This window comes from Egretta garzetta, unplaced genomic scaffold, assembly GCF_000687185.1.
Source record: "Egretta garzetta isolate BGI_Z169 unplaced genomic scaffold, ASM68718v1 scaffold404, whole genome shotgun sequence".
Classification (NCBI taxonomy): domain Eukaryota; kingdom Metazoa; phylum Chordata; class Aves; order Pelecaniformes; family Ardeidae; genus Egretta; species Egretta garzetta.
In genome coordinates this window covers 1,648,996-1,670,160 of record NW_009259323.1, presented here as the reverse complement: position 1 = coordinate 1,670,160, position 21,165 = coordinate 1,648,996, and the positions used below count along the sequence as shown (strand labels likewise).

The following is a 21,165-nucleotide window of genomic DNA, read 5'->3' as shown; positions in this document are numbered from 1 at the left end:
TATTTTCTGATGTGGATGTTGTAATCTCAAAAAGATTCTGAGCTGAGGTAACTTATGAAATAATGCATATCAACTGTGTGCAGGGCAGGGGGGAAAGGGGTGGCACACAACTCATCTGAGAAAAGCCTAGCCTAATTTTGGTGTCTACAGTACATAACCTACTTCAACCATATTGCTTAAGACACAGGTTTTTGGTCTCATAGCTTAAACTTACATTAGGAAGATCCCTTATGTCATTAATGATGCCCTCCAAGATGGATGACAGCGTCACCATGGGATCTGTTCGACGTCGGTGGATAGATTTATGAGGACGCTAAAGAAATCAGAGGCAGAAAAATTAAGGCAGTTCCAAGATGCAAAATATTTATCCACAGAAATCCCAAGCAATTTAGTTTATTAATTTACTGGGCAGGTATCTGTGTTGCATGCGGAAGATGCACAGGAGCAGTAAAGAAACTGGCTAGTTAGCACAGAGATGCTGCAATCAGCTCACTAACACCTTCACTTACATTCAGATAATCACAGTGAACAGTTGTCCCTACTCGCCGCTTCTTCTTTGGAGGAAGCTGCTGCTTAGGAAACTTCAGGACCAGTGATTTCCTGCGAACCTCATCTGCACTAGGTAAAAACAAAAAAGCGTAATACTTTCTCCAGCCCTCTTATGAATCAAGACTATTTGTCCCCCAGTATTGGCTCTGGTCGCATCTACCATAATACCACATATGCAATCAAAATACTGTAGTAATAGTGTATGGAAAGCCCTGTCACTTTATTCCAGTGATCAATATACATATGAGTTTTCTGCACTGAGCTCTAAATTGTTTTTTCTTACTAACCATTACTATCTCTGCTTCTTCCCTTACCTCTCAATCAGTTGTTTTCCCAGGACAATTTTTGTTCCTTCTACTTTGATGAGTTCTTCATTATCATTGTGAATAACTGTTTTTTCCAGCTCTTCCTCCTGCTCCTCTGTCATTGCAACAGGATTAGAAGGTGGGGCATTTGTTTGGTAGTAAAGAGGGCAGAATTTATTAGTCCTCATATGGCCAATTGCACCACATGCTCCACATTTTAGCTGCAAAACATTTAAAAGATGACAGATCAGAATTCATACATAGACTCCTAGTTTAGAGGCAAAGTATCATTAAAATCCTCTAGTCAGACCTTTAGTACATCACTAGAATAGAAAACTTCTCCAATACCCAACACCTCTTAGCATGCTTTATATATGGATATGCTTACTTTCAAGTCTGGACGCTCTTTCATTTTCTTGGGCTTCTTTTCTGGAGGGCCCTTGAGTTTCTCTTTTTCTTGGTTCCGCTTTAACCGTCGTAATTGTTCCTGGATCCTGCGCCGCTCCTTCCGCATTTCCTCACGGTGCTGTTCATCAAATAGAGCAAACTTCCGTCTGTGGGGGGGAAGCCAAAACAAAATACACAAGATTTTCATCTGAGCTGATGATTTACCAGGTACTCTTCTGCCAGGTCAATCACTGCACAAAATTCCTAATACCTTCCAAATGGACAGACATTAGATCTCCCTCTTTCTACACAATTACAGTGCCGGGCTTCTACACTCAATTCTACATTTCTTCATACTGCCAATAGAAAGAAACAGTCTACAGGCAAAGTTAAAAGAAAAAAAAAAATCATATAGGTCTTACATGAACTCTTCATCCTTGGTAGTCCGTATTCGGCAGTAGGCATCAATAACGGCCGGCTTCCGAACTGTCTCACACCTCACATATTCTTTCCCATCCTCATCTCTAAATGTGCGATAGATTTTGAGGCGGCGGCCAGTGGCAGAGGAATTAAGGCTGGTTACAGAGGCAGTGTCATCATCTTTGTGAGAGTTTCCTGAAGCTCCTGAAGCTGATGCTACAAGAGGGTGTTTTATTTACTTTTAATTTCTTTCACGCTGTAGAAACATCATTGTTTAAATACAGCAAATAGTTTTGGCTTAAAAACTTCAAGTTTTTCCCTTGCTTGTTCATGTTCTCTTATCACGACATATATCAATCTGAAACGAAGGTAAGCTACTGAATTATCCACATGCATTATAAAGCCAGAAGGAACAACTACAGTCAAAAAGGACCCACAGGTGTCTAAGTGCACCCTGTAAGGCAACTGCAACATGGCCTTGCAGATTGCTTATAGTTACAGTGGTTTTGATCATGGGTATGGAGATCTGGCAGAAACTGAAGGTCAACAATTATCCAGTTCTCCAACTAGTGTTACAACCAGTGAGCCAGCTTTGTCTCACATGACCACAGAATCTTTCCAGAAACATCCATAATTTTAGTTGAGAGATTTTGTTCAAAATAACACTGGATATCTTTTTCATAAGGCAACAATCATCAGCAAACCTTCCACATATCCCTTACTAAATTATTCCATTAATTATTTAATTAGTGATTTATTCTCAGTCTGGGTTTCCAACAGCAACAATAGTGTTGCATCCAGATGCAGGAAAGCTCAGCTTTGCTCATACACATGCAACAAGCAACAGTGGTCATGAGCACCATTATACAGACAGAAGTTCACTCACAGGTCAAACACTTTTACCTGTCAGTTATGGATGTGTCAAGTTCTCCATTGGAATGCACTTAAAATAAACATGTCTCCACAAGATTCAAATCTGGCAGCTGCCCAACTACCACCCAAACACACTGCTACAGCACACAGTCTAACAGACACTGCTATCAGCCTACATATTGTGCCTATCTGTTTCACATACATAGCTGTGTTTACACACAAGATCCAATTAGAGTACCATAAGCTGGTTGCAGGAACTATTTGTGAACACATCTTGAGAAAACTACTCAAAAACAATCACACACACACACCCCAAAAAAAAGGGGAAACTTAAGCAGCAAGCAGCAGTGAATACCAGAGTAAGTTTATAGTTCCAAATAAGCAAAGTTATGGGGCAAAGAAAACACTTTAAATGCATTTTCAGCTCAGAAGAAGGAAGAAGTCCCAAATAAGCATGTCTATACATTCTCCCTGTAAGGAATCCACACTTTCCTCTAAGAGGCCAGATCAGCACACTTTGCAGCCTGACACAAAGTTCTACATCCCTTCCCAGGCATATTCTGGTGGTTGCAGTTACTTACACAGCCCCTTTTTGTCTCTCCTGTCCTTTTTGCCTCTCTCTTTGTCATTGCCACTGTCTTCTCCCAGAAGCATCCTTTGCAATTCCTTTCGTTCTTGCTCTTCTCTTTCCCGAGAGAGCTGAGAACTAGTTTTCTTGTTCTGTAACATATTCTCAATATTCTTTCCCATCTCTTCAAAGTCACTGTCTTCAGCTGAGCTGCTATCTGTGTCTGTTGACAGGATCTCAGTGGATTCCAGAACCCTGAAACAGGAGGCACCTTGAAAGTCAGTTAGTTTCCCTCACAAAAAAAAAAAAAAAAAAAAAAACCAAACCAAAACCAAAACACACCAATCAGCCTGTTACCTTCCCAGAAATACAAAGGTAAAAATGACACAAAGGTTTGAAAATGAATGTTGCAAATCACTACTACAAGAATAGGCATAATATATTCCCTACTCAGTCCTCCTGTAATCCCCATGTCCAAAAGATCAACTGTTCCAAGCCAATCTTCTCCACTAAGTTGATCTCTTCATCATTCAACAGTATTCCCTCCCCACTCTCAGGTTCTTGGGCCAAAACAAGGAATAATGCATGAATTCTTCTGGCAGTTCTAAAGAATAGGACACAGAATTGATAGCAGCTACCCAAGAGAGAGATGGCAAACTGCTGTTAACAAAAGAAAGAAACAAAAAGAAAGAAAGGAAATAGGGTGGTGAACTACTGATCTGTGGAACAGTGGATCATCTCATGCCATTATACATGGGAGACTATGCAACTTATTCCACCTTTCCAAAAGGTCTATGACAGCAAGACATTAAGGCTAATCCATAAGTTTCTATTAACAGCCAAAGCCCTCTTTCTCAGTGCTGTATTTTGTGGGCCCAACCAGCTGAATCAACATCTATACCACTACATATCAGTGAGTCCCAGGCATACACAGTTCTGGACTTCTACGGTGGGGACAGGGTGGAGTTCAAGGCTGTAAACATCAGATAAGCACTTACTTATTTTGTAAATCAAAGATGCGCTGACACTCTTCTTTGTATCTCTCCTGATGTTCTGCTACAGAAAACCGAGACCCACGTGCAAATTTGCTCATAGGACCTTCCCCTGAACGAGCCTGCTCTGTAGACATCGTACGTACCACATCAATAACTTCCCACCGGGACAGCTTCTTTATCTGGAAAGAGGAAGGCAGACTAGAAATGGCTTTAGAGACATACAACTGAGGTATCCAACTATGGATTTCAACTCCTTTCGACACAAGGCGAGTACAAAAGTGTCCCTTCCACCATCAGCCACTGAATCTGCTAGTGAAGAGAACTCTGCAACATGCTTACCTCCTCTTCAGGCACTCCAAATTTACGCAGAAGCTGTTTGGCATTTTTGAGAGAAAGTCGGCGCAGATCAGCATCTGTCCCAGTCACTGTCTTTTTCACTGGCTGAGGTTCTTTATCATCCTGTTCAGAGGAAGATACAGGCTATTAATATCATCATGTAATAGTCTTTTCTAGGCCCATCTTCTGATATTTTCTCTTCCTGATGCCCCACATTTACTCCATTTCTCCCACATGACTTCCCAGTTTTTGGTCCTTGTCCAAACCAGCCTTGTGAACTATACCTTCTGCTGAGTTGGTTTGTTTGGAATCTTCACATAAGAAAATCCTTCACCACAACCAGTAGGATCCGCTACACCAGTCACTTCTAGGAGGCACTTGCCCTTCATAGCAGCAATAAAGGCTCGTGTGGTGTTCCATGGAGCTGTGCGCACCTGCCAGCAAAAAGAGAAACATGCCCTCACAATCTTGCTACCATTGAGAAGAATTCCAAGCTCTGTATTGTGAATTCTTCCAGTCATACTAAGAACTTTTCAACTGACACAACGAGGGTGAATTCCACTTCTTGATCCTTCAGCTGCCCTGATAAAACCTCTATGAAGAACCAAAGTGCTAGATAACTCACAAAAGGCATTTAAAGCAAAAAGCCTAGTCCCGGAAGTACCTGGCAAGATGGATCCCCAAACACATGTATAAGCTTGGCAGCAGAGTTCCCAGGAACGTCGCAAGAACATTTGATCTGCTGAATCCTACTTCAAGTATGTCCGTTATGTTTAAAGACCTTGTTTCTCTCCTGCCATGCAGATTTACATATTGGCATGCACTGGCATATATGTTCATGTATTATTCTGACAGTACCTCATCATCAATCTTCATCTGGAAATCCTCTTCGTTCTCCTCTTCTGGCGCAAAGAAGGATTTCTCCCCATAACCTGCATCCTGCAGAGAAATATTAGGAAAAAATGAGAACCTAAAGACTTAAAAAGGTTATTGGAGAGAGAACTAGAAGCATATTAGGAATCTCCTGTGGAGACGTGTCATGCTTAACAAGCACACTTCCACAGACAGCTGTTTGCAAGATTCACTGTGACCCACAGTATCACAGATATCAAACTGCCCAGTATTTTGACAAACTCCAGAACTGCACTTGACCTCAAAAAAAAAAACCAAAACCAGTCTCCCTCACAGCCACATACTGGTTACTTTCTGCTGTAGAGCTCCAGTTAGAAACATAAGTCCTTTTGCAGACCTTCCCCTTGCTACCTTTGAGTGTAGCTAACTCAGTACCTAAATAATAGGTGGAAATAGAATATAATGTCTCTCTTTAAGAGCTTAACTCCCTTTTTACGCAGCGGAAAACATAGCAAGTTGCCCAGCAGTCAGGGGCCTAATTTGCCCACTTTATAGCAAAATTAGCTTTAGGCAGAAGGTGTTACCTAGCCTCACCCTTCACAGAACTACTTGTCAGTAACTTGCCTTAGAGTCTACAAGGAGCGTTTACCTTCAGTCGCTGCTCAGCTGCAATCATGCTGTAGTAAGCACAGCACTGTTCTGGGGATACCATTGCTCTGATCTCTTCCTCTGTTGGCAATCTGAAATCTGGCTTTAAAACCCACCAATTTGAGTCCATCCCTGAAAAATGCACAGATCAAACACTGAGTAGTTTCCCACAAATGGTGCATGCCATCATAATCCTAACTGTATTTCAAGATTTGGTACGCTGCTGCAATGCTGGCAAAAGCATTGTGACACTTAGACCGCTAAAAGTGATAGATTTTTTCATTCTGTCTAAATCAACCCACCCTAACTCAGCAACTATTCAGCAAATTCTCATACATTCATACTAGTTCAACGTATAAACTACATTCCAAAAGCATTTAATCTGCCTTCCACTTCCACACCTCAAGCTACTTTTCCCCATGGCTAGCCTAAAAAGCTTTGTATTACCACCTGTTTATCATTCTGCATATACAAAAATCAGAACTCAGGCTCTCACTATCAGACTCATGAAGATGGGGCAAGCTTCTACTGGCAGGTATTTGCTTGCAAAACACAACACAGCTATACACCAAGGGAAGGGAACATGTATGTGTTGGTGTCGTACGCTGTTATTTCACAAGCAAATTGTTGCCCAAAGGGTTACAAAAAAAAAAAAGTCCAAACTAGTCATTTCTCACCATCAAGCACACTTTTGCCAAAAGAAAGTGCATGTTTCTAAAAATTGGAACAAAAAACGCTACCAGATTACATTTCAGTTCTTCAAATAAATGTTTTAAAAAATAGTTTATCAGGAGGAGATGTTGCCTGCTCCTGCTCTGTTTGGAACTCCAAGAGCAGCAAAGAATGGCTGACTGCCACATAAAATTTTTAAATACCTGTGCGTTTGAAATCAGCACAAAGCTTTAGCCGCTTTCGGATGCTACTCTCCGAGTGCGAGGGAAAGGCCTTCTTGATATCCTCCATGCGAATTCTCCGAGGACGGTCTCTGCTTTTCCAGAACAGGCGATAAATAAAAACCTACAAAACAAGATTAATTTGTGATGTCTGAAGAAAGAATGCAACAAACCTGCAAAGGCAGTACAGACAACGTAGTTTATAGCGACTACTTCAGACTTCCTTCTTAAACCCCATTGTTTCTTATAAATCTACTTATTAAAGTTTTCCACACCACATGTCTTCTTCAGGTTCAACTATTTTTGAGAACGGGATGTGGAAAAAATATTTTCTTGAAATTTTGTATTATCACATTACAAATGTTTATGCTTTGGTACAGAAACTTGATCTCTGGGAAGAGCAGGAATTTTCCTGCTCTGCAAATACCTCTTGAGTTACAATTTTGAATTAAACTGACAGTAAATTGCTAGAGATCTTCTCCAAAATCTAAATTTGGGGGTATTTATTTGAATGGTCACTGACAGTCACAAAGCTTAACTGTTTCAACATCTAGGAAATCAACAAAGACCTATGAAGCAACAATAATTCTGTGCTACGTAATAGGGCTGTGATAAGATCCCTTAATTGCCTCTTAGTAAAATCCATGTAACTGTCATTTTATACAGCATAACCACTTCAAAGTTCATTTTAATTTCTTCAGTTTCCTACACTTATATATATTATAATCTTTTATTTTGGCTAATAAAAAGCCTCTATCATATACTTATCAGATAGGATGCAAGTAAACAGAAGCAGTATGCTATAAATTGTTGGTTAAATGACAGCCAAAATGGTCTGTATGGTTAACATCCAATGAGCTTCTCAAATCAAGGCTGTCCACATGAGGCCCATGCCTATACAACGGGCTTTCTCCAAAGACTCCTCAGATCCCAAACTGTCATCACATACCTGCAGAAAATCTCTGATATGGGTGTTTGCTCGTTTAGAGTTGGGACCAGGTACTTCATAAAGTGGGCACTCCTGACCAACTACAAAAATATCCACTAATTCTCGAATATAATAGCCTTGTCGTGTCCGGATAATTAGGAAATCAGTTTCAGGCATCTTATGTAAATAGATAGGGGCCCGGAAAAGGTTGTTTTCAAATGCCTAGTAAGAGAAACAAATCAAAGTTTCAAAGTCAGGTTTTGATCAAATTTTCTGTAACTCGATCTACAAAAAAATGTTAAAAAAAAACCAAAACCAAAAACCAGTAATTCCAGTGGTACACCATCATTTGTATCACAGTGTATGTAGATGTGCAGTCATTCCTTGCTTATGTAGAGAATAACCAAGGATGAAGCACAAAAGCATAAGAAAACCTAGAACAAATGCAGAAAGAGTTTGAAGGGCTCTTTGGACTGACCTTTAAGAAGGTATTTTAAAAAGGGACATAAATAACACATAGGCAGAAGAACACTATAACCAGAACACTTTAACCACAGAAACCAGCCCAAAACACACATACAGTCTGGAAATGGGAGAAGGCTACAGAAGCAAGGACTGAAGACTTTGGTCAGGAAAGGAGGTTATAAGAACTTAACCAGAAAAGCAGAGTAGAAAGTTTAAACTAGCACCAAGGAGGCACTAGACTGAGTTGAACTGGAAAGACCCTTCTATAAAGGGTCTTCTCCACCTATGGGGCTCCACCCATGTGGGTTCAACCCACAAGCCTTACCCACTGCTACTCTCCCACACTACCTCCATCCAACATTGCAAAAGCTTTCCCTGAGAAGGCCCTGTCCTCACTTCAAGCTTTCCAGAAGTCTTATTCTATCCTTCATGAAGAGGACTTCATCATGAACAGCTAGCATTAACCAAAATCGATTTATTTTTACATTTATCGTGGATTTTGTAACCAGGTGGTCCTTACAACATTCTTAATCCCTCTCACCATCTTAACTGTATTTCAACAACAGAGAAAGGCTCATAAAAGCAGAATTCTACACACCTGATTGGTAACTGGCATCCAGCAGACAACTAGCAATGCAATTCATAGGAAGTACACATAAGGTTTTGCTCACACATCCTGGACCATGATAAATCCATGTTTTCTATCCCCTCCAACACCTATTTACTGAGCTCCCCAACATCCAAGCAGCTTTGGCCTTCCACTCAGAACTCTCTAACAGTATTTCTAATGCCATTACAAAGCAAAGCAGCAAAGATTCACCCCCTGCAATTCCCATGCAACAATTTTAAAAAACACAACAGAGAGGTACTTTAAAAAGAAAAAAGCCAAGAACTGTATTATTATCAGTAAACAAAGAAATTTAAACTGGAAATAAAACTGAATCTTTTTTTTTAAGTTGAGTGTTATTTGTCATTCAATAAACAGGGCAAGAAACATTCTGTCTCGACGTTCAACTTTTCTGTGTTCTTACGCTTGCTTTTCTCACCTGCAGTAACTGGCCTGGATGCAGAGAACCCAGGAATGGAGAAGTGTGACAATAAACAGTCTCTCCATATTTACAATCTGGAGCTCCCGGATCTTTGCCAGGTTTCTGCAACATGCAATGAAGATGCAGTTAGCCCTCAGCGAGAGGCAGAAGAAAATCACTGTCCAACAGCAAAACCTGCATACTCACCCTTTTGTAGTAATTTTTAATCTTTGTTGCCATGCCAACCTGCATCATTAAAGGGGCATTTTCCTCACTGTATTCAGCAAGGATGAGATCTCCATCCTTGCCAGTTAGGTCCTGTGGTGTGCGCATGAAGAACATTTCACCCCCGCCAGAAGCCTGACGCTCCTGCTCTCTCATCTGTGACAGTGAAAAGACAGTGTTTGGAAAACAGCACATCAAACAGACCTGCTGTGCAAATGGAGCCACAGCAGACACGAGATATAGAGCAGAATAACAGTAGAATCATAGAATCGTTTAGGTTGGAAAAGACCTTTAAGATCATCAAGTCCAACCGTTAACATAACCCTGCCATCCCACCACTATCAAGTACCTTGGCTTTCTTTTTTATGTGCTTCAGCAGAGGTTGCACAGCATGGGGTCCTGGCTGGGACAAGGCACCAAAAGAGTATTTCTTCAGGGGAGGCCGATGAAATTGTCGGAGCTTCATAGGACCCATATGGGTGGGAAAGAATGGCTGGCGGAGTTCCACTGCTGGGATAGAGTGCTAACCCGGGAACAAAATGTGTGTTAAGAATGACATGTATCATCTCAAAACCAAGATCATCCTCCTATCCTAACAGAACCTAGTAATATTTTTAGGTCTGCTAGCAGTAATACTAGTGCACTGAAATTCACTTGTTATCCTACATGTTGCCTTTTGACAGGAAGTGCTTAGGTCCATATATAGATCTGTCCTTTTGTACAAAGATAACTTTATTATTTTAAATGGTATCCAATGAGAGGATTTTTTTATTAACTAGGAGCATGCAAAGCCATTACCCCCATCAGAGGGAGAGAAGTGCATTTGGAATTACACATATTTTTCCTATTGCAGAAGAGGCTGGAATCAGGTGAGGTTTTACTAGAGGTCACTGAATACCACAATGAAGGAGGAAAGAAATATCACTGCTAGTGAGCAGTAGTTCATCATTACCTAAATTATTTTTATAATATCCAGATTAAAACACACACTAATAGCAGTACAGCCTCACCTCCTGACTATCTGCACCACTGCATAGAAAGAGTACTACAGAAAGATACACCAAACAAAAGCATGGCAAGTATGATACAGCAAGATCTAACATCTAAACCTCAGTTTGATGGGGCAATCACCAAAGTTAGTACAAACTCCTTTCTAATAATTTTAATTAAACAACATTAAAAATCTCTGTCATGACCACTTAACTGACTGCTGTAATCTATATTCTGTTTTTCTACAAATCCTAAATCATACTCTCGGCTGGAAACCTCCTACCAAGACACCCTATCTATCTCTCACTCTGTAGCCAACGCTACTGTGACTACCTGAATGATGTTGCCTCCAAAGGTTCCTCGAAGTCCCTGCTGTTTGGGGTAGTAAAACTCATCATTGGAGAGATTCCAGGGATCCTTCACCTCTGGCTGAGACATGTTCTAATTGGATTTTAAACACAGAGAGAGAAGCGTAAAAAAAAAAATTTAAAAAAAAAAAAAATAAATCACTCCTTCTACATCATTCCCAACCTGCAAGGTGCTAAAGCTTATGCTGACCTGCTGTGGTTCTTCCTTGATGACACCTGTTTTTCCCAACAGGATTCGACTCTTCTTTAGAGAAGATTCTTTCTTGTTCTCCTTGGATGGAGAGTTCAAAGTCATTTCTTCCTTTTCATCAGGAATTTCTAAAAACACAAGCAATCACACTGTAAGGCACTTGTCCTAGGGTTCCCTTTTCAGCACCACAACCTCCTACTGAGCTGCAGCTCGGTCCAGACATTTTACCCTTTTTGTTCAGCTTCTGGGGTGACCGTCCTCTTTCTAAACTCCTCCCACTTTTCCGCCATACAGGTTAATATGAAACAAGCTCAATAAACACAGAAAAGCTCCATGCTTAAACCTCTACCTTAACTTTTTCATCAGTGAGTAGATTTGAGTGGAAGGAGGATGATTGTGGGGATTGCTTGGGGTATCCACTGCTCAACACAAAACTTACTATTAATCTAATCGATGAAAGTACAAGAAATAGCATCTGTTCTGCCAAAGCTATTCTAAAGAGTTGAGAGTCGAGGTGACAGGAGTGCCAGTACTGTTTCCCTACTACATGTATTAATAATCCTTTTATTCCCCACATATATACAAGACAAAAGTGAGACTGAATCCAAAGATATGGACCTGAACCCAAAATGGATTCCTGAAAAATTCCAGGAAAGTAGTATGAATTTTAAAAGTTAGCAATTTGTGAAGCATGGATTCTCCAAGTAAGATTTTCACACAAGAAGCAGGGCCTAGTGACATGGGCTTGGTAAATGCTGTATCTATTTCTTGCACAGATCTCAAGTCACTCTATACAAATTAACAACAGGTTCACCTTTGTCACTGTTTACACAAACATCTGCAATTTTGTGGTATATTTCATACTTGGAAAGAGAAAGATGTGAGTCTGTTTGTCTTTACTTTAACCAAGGTCAAATTAAGAACAATCTTCAAGGTTACTGGCTAATACCAAAACATTCCAATCAATATATATAGAAATTATTAGAACTGACCCACTTTCCTGAGGAAGAAAATGCAATCCAGGCCATTTAAAAGTGTAGCAAGATATGCCTACCCTTAAATTACTAAGGCTGCTTGAAGATTACCAACACACACATCTAAGAGAAAGTGGTGATTTTAGTGGTCCAAATAAGACAAATATCTCTCCAGCTTCTAGCAATATAAACAGGGAGTACATTCAAATCAAACTCCAGGAATAATAAGTTTGTAGCAGCAACAAAAATGCTGACAGGTATTATGCAAAAGTCATTGCTCCCATGTGCCATTACCATGGCCTGAAATAGGCTTAAAGAATCTGCTGCTTCAGGCTTTGAATACAAGCCATGCTGAGAATGGCATAGGCGAGTTTGTGGTTCATTTCTCTACCTTCCATCTTCAAACCAACATGCATGCAAGTAAAATTAAGACAGTCACTTCTAAAAAACACCAGGAGTCAGATTAATTACGTTAAATTTAAGTTTCAGGGCATTAATTTTTACTCTCCTGTTACTACTTTTAACTCGTGAGCTGAAAGTATATACCACACAATTAGAGTTATTAGCATTGCCGCCTTCTGCTTATGCCTTTGATTACTTGCAAAGTATCTTCAAAAGCCAGAACAAAGAAAGGCTGTAAATATTGCCCCAGTCCATTTATTTCTATCACAGTGCGACTACAAATCCTTGCTTCCATTTCCACTTGTCTTTTCCCATTTGAGTCAAATTTCTGGATGCCATAAACATACCTAGAATTATGTTTTCATCATTTGGATCAAGCGTTAAGACAGGGGGATCCAAGTAGGTTTCCATTGCCTGATCATCCCAGATGATATTGTCTTCCCAACGGCCATATACTAGCTCTTCATTATCAATTGGGAAAATAGAGTACCAGGGCTTGTCTTCATCCAGGGAAACTGCAACAATCATAAGGTAGAAGCCTTAAGAGTTTTATACACTACCTTGGCAGAAAACCACTTCAGAGCTCATTCCCCTATCATATTCCCTCAACCTTCCCCATCTTTCAGGGCTTTCTGAGGCAGGACCTCTAAAAGGCAAAAGAAAACTCATACTGGAAGCAAAGAGGAAGCAGAGACCCAAGTCTTAACTTTACCAACGTGTCCTGGTTTCAGCTGGGATAGAGTTAATTTTTTTTTCCCCCTCTAGTAGCTGGCACAGTGCTGTGTTTTGGATTTAGTATGAGAATAATGTTGATAACACACTGATGTTGTTGGTAAGTAGTGCTTACGCTAGTCAAGGACGTTTCAGCTTCTCATGCCCTGCCAGTGAGAAGCTGGGAAAGGGCACAGCCAGGACAGCTGACCAAAACTGGCCAAAGGGATATTCCAATCCATATGACATCATGCTCAGTATATAAAAAGGGGGGAGTTGGCCCTGCAGGGGGAACCACTGCTCGGGAACTGGGCTGGGCATCGACCAGCAGGTGGTGAGCAATTGCACTCTGCATCACTTATTTTGTACAGTCTTTCATCATTATTATTATTTTCCCCTTCCTTTTCTGCCCTATTAAACTGTCTTTACCTCAACCCACTAATTCTACTTTTTTTTTCTGATTCTCTCACCCATCCCAGTAGCAGAGGGGGGAAGTGAGCAAATGGCTGTGTGGTGTTTAGCTGCCTGGCAGCTTAACCACAACACACCACCTAGAGATTTTGCTCCACTGAAACACAGAGAACCTCCAAAATTAAATAGGGCCTCTAACAGGTTTTAGAGCAATCTTGTTGCCAAAAAAGGACCCTGCTATTACACAGAACTCAAGTCTATACAGAAACATATGTCACATACACCTATTCGTAGGCCAAAGATTGACATCCTCATTACCTTGCTGTTCAGGGACCTGCTTTTCTTTGCCCTTGGCTATACCTAGGACTCCTGCTACATTTGGTTTCTGTGCTAGTGGAATCGGTGGATTGAGCAAAGAGCCACTGCGATTCAAACCTAGAGAAAAGGAAAACAAAAGTAAGGTTAGCTTGAGTGGGAGAGCTAGGGAGCACTGCACTGCTTTAAATCAGAACTTGGGGTTTGCATGGAGAGTGACTTCCAGCCTGAACCAGGATGAGCTCATATCACAAAGACTGTCATGTGTCATTAGTACGGGTAAGACTTACAAAAACATGTTCACCCACAGCTTACTGACAGAGTCTGCAGCCTCTTCAAAGTTATGTTTGGCTTGCTTTGCATATGCTGCATGACAACGCATAAAGTGCATTTCTGTACGGTCCCTATAAAAGTGAGAAGCCTTGAGCAGACAGTTGCCATTGACAGAACAGTTTGTCTGGCCTCCAGCAGCTTCCTGTCTTATGTCAAACTGTCATAGAAAAAAGGATGGCCAAGCAGATCTCAAGGAATCGTTCTGTGGAGGCAGCTTCTCCCAGGGCAGACCAACTCACCAATGCTCACATGACACTTATGTCACCGAAGTTAATGCTTCCAGAAGGCATAAGACCTAATGCGTGCAAACAGACCAACCATGTTTAACATGTTACTGTAGCTTTTGGTGGGACTCAAACACAGCAAGTCCAGGCCTGGATAGCCCAGGCACAACTGTGCTGAAACGAAAATTGTTATAAAATTGTTATCCTCAATTCACTGACCCAGCTCCTCAGAGTGTCTTGTACTCAGAGCTGAACAGTAAAGGACTGACACTAGAAGCCAATAAAGATCTGACATTCCCATTAGTCTTTCCTTGTAGAAGCAGGATAAGATACAACAAACAGATGATAAACATTCATTCTACACAAGCAATTTAAATTTAAAATGCATCTGTGTCTAAGAGAAGTCTGAGGCTTGTTAGATTTGGTAATTCCTATCTAGAAAAAACAGTACCATTATTAGTTCAGGAGAAACTTCAGAAGACTTTTACACAATTCTTCCAATTAAAAAAAACATACAAAGAAAATTCCAGTGGCCTATAAACAGCGGACATCCTAAGTGTAGCATTGCTTGATACTAATGTAGATGGATCTAGCATCTGGCATTCCACACAGAGAGAAGAAAGCCAGAATTGATATTTTCTTTAACAGAAGGCACATACTCTGGTTTTGGAAAGAAAGAAAGAGTCTCAAAATTCTGAATGGAGATGGGATTTTGCAAAAAAAAAAAACCCACCAACATTCCCTGACAGGAAGAATTATATTCTGTATTTGAGACAAAAGCATGCAATGAGTCAGCTCAGCTACAGCAAGTGCAATTCATATCAGACCATTGATTACCTTGTTGGGCATTGTATGCAGTGGCATTTCTAGTCATGCTGGATGGCAGCCAACCGGCCAAACTTGCCCGCTGTGTCTTAGTCCCTTTGTGCTTGACATCTTCTCCATTCCAGATAACATCATCCTCCCATTGCAGCTGTGTCACCATAAGGAAGTGCTCATCAGCTAGCAGATCATCCTTCTCCTCCATCAACCCTGCATCCTGGAAGGAAAGAATAGTTGCTTGAAGACCTGCATTGACTCTATACTTTCACACTAGCGGAAGAAAATTAAGTCTCATTTTGCATGGTGCACAACCATCCACTGGCCCATCACCAAGCTCTCACTGTGCAGCAATCCCTAGTGCCACACACATCTCCACACCTTCCCCCATAGTTCCCCTCTCACCCCCTCATCTGTGTGTCCTTTAATGTCCTGCTCCTTCTTCTCTTTCAGCTTGAAACCATAATCAAATCCACTGCCATCTTCAGGGATCCCCAGCATATCATACCAGAGCTGTGCTGGGCCATAGCGCCATTCTGCTACTTTAGGCTTTGTATCTGTCACTTTGTCTATATCACCAGTTGACTGGGAAAACTTTGACTCCACCGGTGCCATCATGGTAATCTGAAGCACAGCAAAGGAGACAGTGGTTACACTGATGGTCTATCTAAGTGTCAGTAAGAAGTTTCTTCCTTCCAAGTTTCCCAGCTTATTCTTGGAAGAGAAAAGTATTTCTAAGAAGTGCTTTTCCATACTTACTAGCTGCCTTAAGAATGTTCTGCAATTAGACTTCCAAGAACACAGAAATTTCTTCTTGATACAAAGAGGATAAGCTCTCCTATCGTTCCTGTACCATGGATGCAGCCTTCTCAGTAAGAAGCAGTCACCTGAAGTCACTGACTAGTTTCTGGAGAAGAGCTTCTGCACAGCTGGAATACAAGCCAACCCTGTCCTCCAGTTTTATTTTGGAGGGAAAAGCTCTTTACTCCAAAAGTCGCTGTCCAATCCACTACTACCCCCAGTGCTAGCTGGCGACCCTCTCTAAGTCTTAGATATCCCACCTCATCATCTGAAAGGCACTGCTCAGGAGGGGGAGGAGCAGCAAATTCATATTCCCAAGGAGATTTTCCTTCCATTCCACTCTCAACTACAACTTCACCCTCCTGTATCTGCACTTCTTGTGCCAACTCCCGATGTTTCTTCTTGCGTTTCCTTCGGGCACTACGCCAAACCGATGGAACATTCTTTCCAGGACCAAAGAGACGCAGGAAACGCAGCACCTAGAATACAAAAAAACAAGAGAGTCATAGGAAAAAAACGACTGTTGAATGTTTGTCTGTCTTTCCCTCATCTGAAAAGCAGTAATGAAAGAGAGCACTCTGAAATTCAGAAGTCTGGCCTGTACTACAATCACAATCCCTGATGCAATCAACAATCTCTTGGTTATACTTGAAAAAAGTTTCTGATCCATCTGTTTGATGGATCCTTCCTTTTCAAAAGTACTTATTCTTAATTTCAGACACAAAGAAACTCAGAGGGAAGAAAGATTGCCTTTACATATTGGGCATGTGGTAAGACACCGCCTAGAAATAATTATTTTCATTTTGAACAATTCACAACCTTCAGAAAGACACATGGAGATTGAAGAAGAGTTGATAAAATTATTAGCAAAAGAGACAAAGCTAGAAGACAGTTATATAAAGCAGAGATTTCTTAAGCGACCAAATAAAAACAAATACCATGGTCCAGAAATAATACACTCATTTTTATTTCCATCATAATGCAGTTCCCTTATAGGCATACTGCATACCTCCAGAACCTGCACTAATGACAATCACAAACCGTCTCTTCTGTTTCTTCTACAACTATGATTGCTGGTTTTTAAGCACTTTTTTCTTCAAAGCACTCTTGTAAAGAGGGAAAGCATTATTCCCAAATTAACTGACAGATTTAGGAAACATGAATTAGAACGAAAGATCTGTAAAGACACATCCTATTCACGTTCCCTGTTAATCTGTCATGCTGATCCCCAAAGGAAATAATGTTTCTATGACCACTCTGTCACGCTCTGCCCACATCCACGTTATCCTTCTTCCCCAAACTCCTCCAGATTACTTCTGAACCCTTTGGCCAGTTTCAGTGAGCTTTCACCAAGGGCAAAGGTCTCAGACATAGTTAAGCTACTAACAGTTTAAAGAAACACAAAGTCTGCTTCTCCACATGCTATTTTAAGTGGTTTCATCAAGAAAAACGGTGCTACATTAACAAGCACATTCTCAGGTATCAACCAATCCTCAGCCAAATCTACAGGATTTCAGGCTTTGCTGGCTCTAGTGCTCATGAATTAATTATGAAAAGTGCTCAGCATTAATAGCTTGCACTGATTTCTGCACCCACTGGGCACATTCCAACACTGAACCAGTCCCTGGCATTACGTGTTGAGCACCAAAGAAATGAACACACCAACTGATAAAAAATACAGCAATACAGGAAACACCAAAGCCAACAGAGCATCCAGAAGCCTAACTTCTGTGCTACAGCCTCGCCCTGATTTCCAATAGACAAAGATTAGCTAAATCATTAAAACATGACATTTCGTTATGCAGATTGCTCAGCTCCTTACACAAAGCCTGTGATGGAGTCACACATAAAACCAAGTTATCCTGGCTCACAACCATCTGTTTGGCAACTATAAGCTCATCTTTATTCTCCTTCCTCTCCCACATTTCCTCTCCTCTTGACAGCTTTAAAACTTTTGAAATAATTACATCGACTACATTTGCTATTTGGGAGCATTTAGGAAAGTATTGTAATGAATTAGCTTTGTGCAAAAAATGATCATTCTTTCAACCAACTTGTTATTGAGCTAATTTCTGATCCATACTCAGAGCAGTTTTGAGGTTAACTGAAGGATACAAATCACAAATTGTTTCAGGAAAGCACGAAAGGAGGAGCAAATATTTGCCAGAAAAGCCAGAAAGCAGACAGATTAGCATGATGGGTTTTAATGATCTGGAAAAAGAATTCTCTACTGCCTCAGAAAACCAATTTTCACACATCAACAGGCCTGTGCTGTGGTCTTACAGAATAGCAAAACATTATTTCACACCCTGATTTACATGATGCTTTTTAAGAGGCTCCTGCAAATAGCAGGAAAAGCATTACATGTTAAGAAGTCTTGAAAGAGCAGCACACAGAAACTAAAGAAAGTACTGAGGTGAGCAAGAACATCTATGTGATTACTTACTACATACCCTTAATACTACATGATTCGTATAGGCTTACATGATACAGTTTCTGTCACTTCCATGTATCTCTTACAATACCTTGCCTGGTCGAAATTCCGGGAAGAGCTCTGTAACACTTGGCAACTGTTTGGTAGCATCTCGCTGCATGATTCCTGCAAGAGGAAGTGTGAGTTTGCCTTCCTTGGATTCTGCCTGCCTGGCTTCTTGAGGTCCCATCTCTGACTCAGAATCAGAGCTGCTGCTGAAATCCACCTTGTCGGAGGCAGCAGAGGAAGGAGCAATGATGGAGGGCAAAATGATACCGTCTCCATCTTCAGATACTACAATAGAACAAGCACCTTATAAACAAACAGGTTTCCTCCCTAGTACAAACCCATAATGTCACATCTACTGTTTATACCAAGTCATGCAAAACTTAAGCCTCTGCAGGTGTTACGAGTACCATTCTGATTTAACCTTTCATTTTATCCTAAGTGTTCCAGGTGAATTTCCCAGCCACAACTGAGAGGATGAGATAAAAAATCAGTTTCATTGTCAATATCAGTATTTTAACAATCACTGGAAATACAATATTTCACCCTACATTTCAGACAATCCCATGCTTTGTATATCAGGACAAAGACCCACCTTTAGATGCAGTCTGCAGACCAGATTTTGACGATGCATGGTGCTTGCCGTAGAACAAACTGCTACACAGCAGTGTGTGCTTCCTTCAGACATTCATATTGCCAGAGAGAAGAAGAAAGTCCCCACTCACCAGTGGCAGCTGCATCCTTTTCATCTTCTCTCTTTCCAGGAACTGGAGGTGGTGGCGGCGGTGGCATCAACTTGGAATCAATATCTTCACAGTCAGCATCGTAATCATCCTCATCTTCATCTAACCAGTCAGGAGACAAGACTACATATTAAGCATATAATAAAAGAGAACAAGGCATCCTTCCCATTTATACTCTCTCACACCTGTCCCAACCTGATGAGAAGACCATGTCTTCTCATTAGTAAGGAGACCATTCTCATTCTGTTACTAGATGCAAAACCCTCAGAAGTCTGGCTTCCTGCACAAACTCATTTGCAAGATTGAAATTTAAGAAAGAGTGGGAAGGATAGAAAAAGACAAATTGACAGAAAGATGACTGAAGCACTCTTTATATATATATATAATTTTTTTTTTCTGCTATTGCCTCCCCTTATTCATGCTTTCCAGAGCAAATAAAGCTGCTAAAGAAGGAAGAAAAATGTGGTTAAAAAGCCTAAATCACCTTTACATCCCACTAACCACAGTTGTGTAAGGCAGCTTTAAAGAATATGCAAAGATTTAGCATTTACACTAGCAGCTACTGAAAGGGAAAAGCTGCGTATTTTTGAAAATCTGTTCTAGGCCAGACAGAGATCCCTAGGACAGATGAAAGAACCAAAGTGCCTTCTGCAGAAAGTCATTTCAGAAAAAGAATTCAAGGGTAAAATAGGAGAGAGATATTAAGATTGAAGTGACTCTCTAAGGGATCAGGACCTTACTTCTACCTTTCAGTATCTCCGAGAAGCATCTGGCCTCCTGCATAACTGTCTTCCTAAGAATACAGGTTACATAAATATGAGCAGGTATTTGGAATTCTCTGCAGGGGATCCCAGACCAAAAGAAGGATCCTGGCTTCTCTTCTGAGCATAGCTGAACCCTAACAAGGAACTAATTCCTTAAAAAAGGAAGATATCAAGCAGTGGCTTCATCCAGTGAACACAGTTGTCCCAAAATACTTTCTATAGCTAGAGCTGTAATGCTAATCCCATTTACCTGGTCTTCGAACTGGCTGCAGGCTGCCCATTGCCTGCTTATACCTACGGCTCTCATCTTCTGCCACTTCATTAATATCTGAATAATCAACAGCATCTTCCGTGCTCTTAACCCAGCCTAGGAAAAAAAGAAATCTAGTCACACAAAACTTTATCCTAATATACATTATCAACTTCAGACTTCACTATGTCCATATGAATCCTTTCCTATGTTTCCTTTCCTTGGTGGAACAAAAGCATCTGATTAATATCTCCCATCGGAATATTTTTCCCCTCAATCCAACACAAAAGCACCAAGACTTCTGAATTTCCCCTGAAGATTGGTAAGTAACCAACTTTAGCACAAGGAACACCTTTCACTTGCTCAGTGAAACCGTTCAACAAGCTCAGAAATAAAGACGTAATAACACTGTGCACTAAATAGGCTTATTTAATACAGGGGAAAACACAGAATAAACCTATTTATGAGGGAAGAAGAGACAAGTAAAAAAAAAAAAAAAACAAAACACTTCTAAAAAAATGAAAGGGAACAAGTGCAAAAGTGACCAGCAGGTAAGGTGCGATTCACTCGGGCAAGAAGAAGGTGGCAAGGCCTTTGCCAGAGGACCTCTGACCAGATAACATCACGATATTCCTTGCAGCCCCAGATGACCAGGGTGTGTTTCTTCCTCTCAAGAGCTCTGATCCTGCAGCCCCTCCGTCACTTAACTCAAGGTACCGCAGTGCCTAACCTTCCTCGTCCAGGTGGGCTCCATCGGCCTCCGGGCTGTCCTCCTCGCTGGCTGTGATCTCAGTGATCAAGTTGCCCAGTCCCAGAACACCCAGGCCGGCCAGGTGCTTCTTGGATTCCTGGAGAGAGCAGAGCCACGTCCCAGCTGGGAAGCTCCACCGGCCGCGCCGCGCCGGGCCGGGCCCGGCCC

The 21,165-nt window shown here is 41.1% G+C and overlaps 1 protein-coding gene across 2 annotated transcripts in view; it reads right to left on the bottom strand.

Annotated features, from left to right (window-relative positions):
- The window catches only part of TAF1 (TATA-box binding protein associated factor 1), a 33,982-nt gene extending 12,845 nt beyond the window's left edge, over positions 1-21,137 (bottom strand). Inside the window, exons 1-27 of one of the 2 annotated variants that reach the window (XM_009636594.2) lie at positions 20,977-21,137; positions 20,247-20,363; positions 19,215-19,334; positions 18,536-18,777; positions 16,271-16,489; positions 15,615-15,833; positions 15,228-15,429; positions 13,837-13,953; positions 12,744-12,911; positions 11,021-11,148; positions 10,796-10,903; positions 9,822-9,995; positions 9,455-9,628; positions 9,266-9,370; positions 7,776-7,976; positions 6,809-6,950; positions 5,935-6,065; positions 5,292-5,372; positions 4,718-4,867; positions 4,437-4,556; positions 4,101-4,276; positions 3,116-3,357; positions 1,664-1,877; positions 1,243-1,408; positions 864-1,075; positions 510-618; positions 215-313 (exon numbers count right to left, since the gene is read on the bottom strand). In XM_009636594.2, the coding sequence (XP_009634889.1) occupies positions 215-313; positions 510-618; positions 864-1,075; positions 1,243-1,408; positions 1,664-1,877; positions 3,116-3,357; positions 4,101-4,276; positions 4,437-4,556; positions 4,718-4,867; positions 5,292-5,372; positions 5,935-6,065; positions 6,809-6,950; positions 7,776-7,976; positions 9,266-9,370; positions 9,455-9,628; positions 9,822-9,995; positions 10,796-10,903; positions 11,021-11,148; positions 12,744-12,911; positions 13,837-13,953; positions 15,228-15,429; positions 15,615-15,833; positions 16,271-16,489; positions 18,536-18,777; positions 19,215-19,334; positions 20,247-20,277 (4,050 nt within the window). In that variant the 5' untranslated portion in view covers positions 20,278-20,363; positions 20,977-21,137. The other variant, XM_035892112.1, reaches the window with a different exon arrangement.
- Between the last annotated feature and the right edge of the window lie 28 nt (positions 21,138-21,165).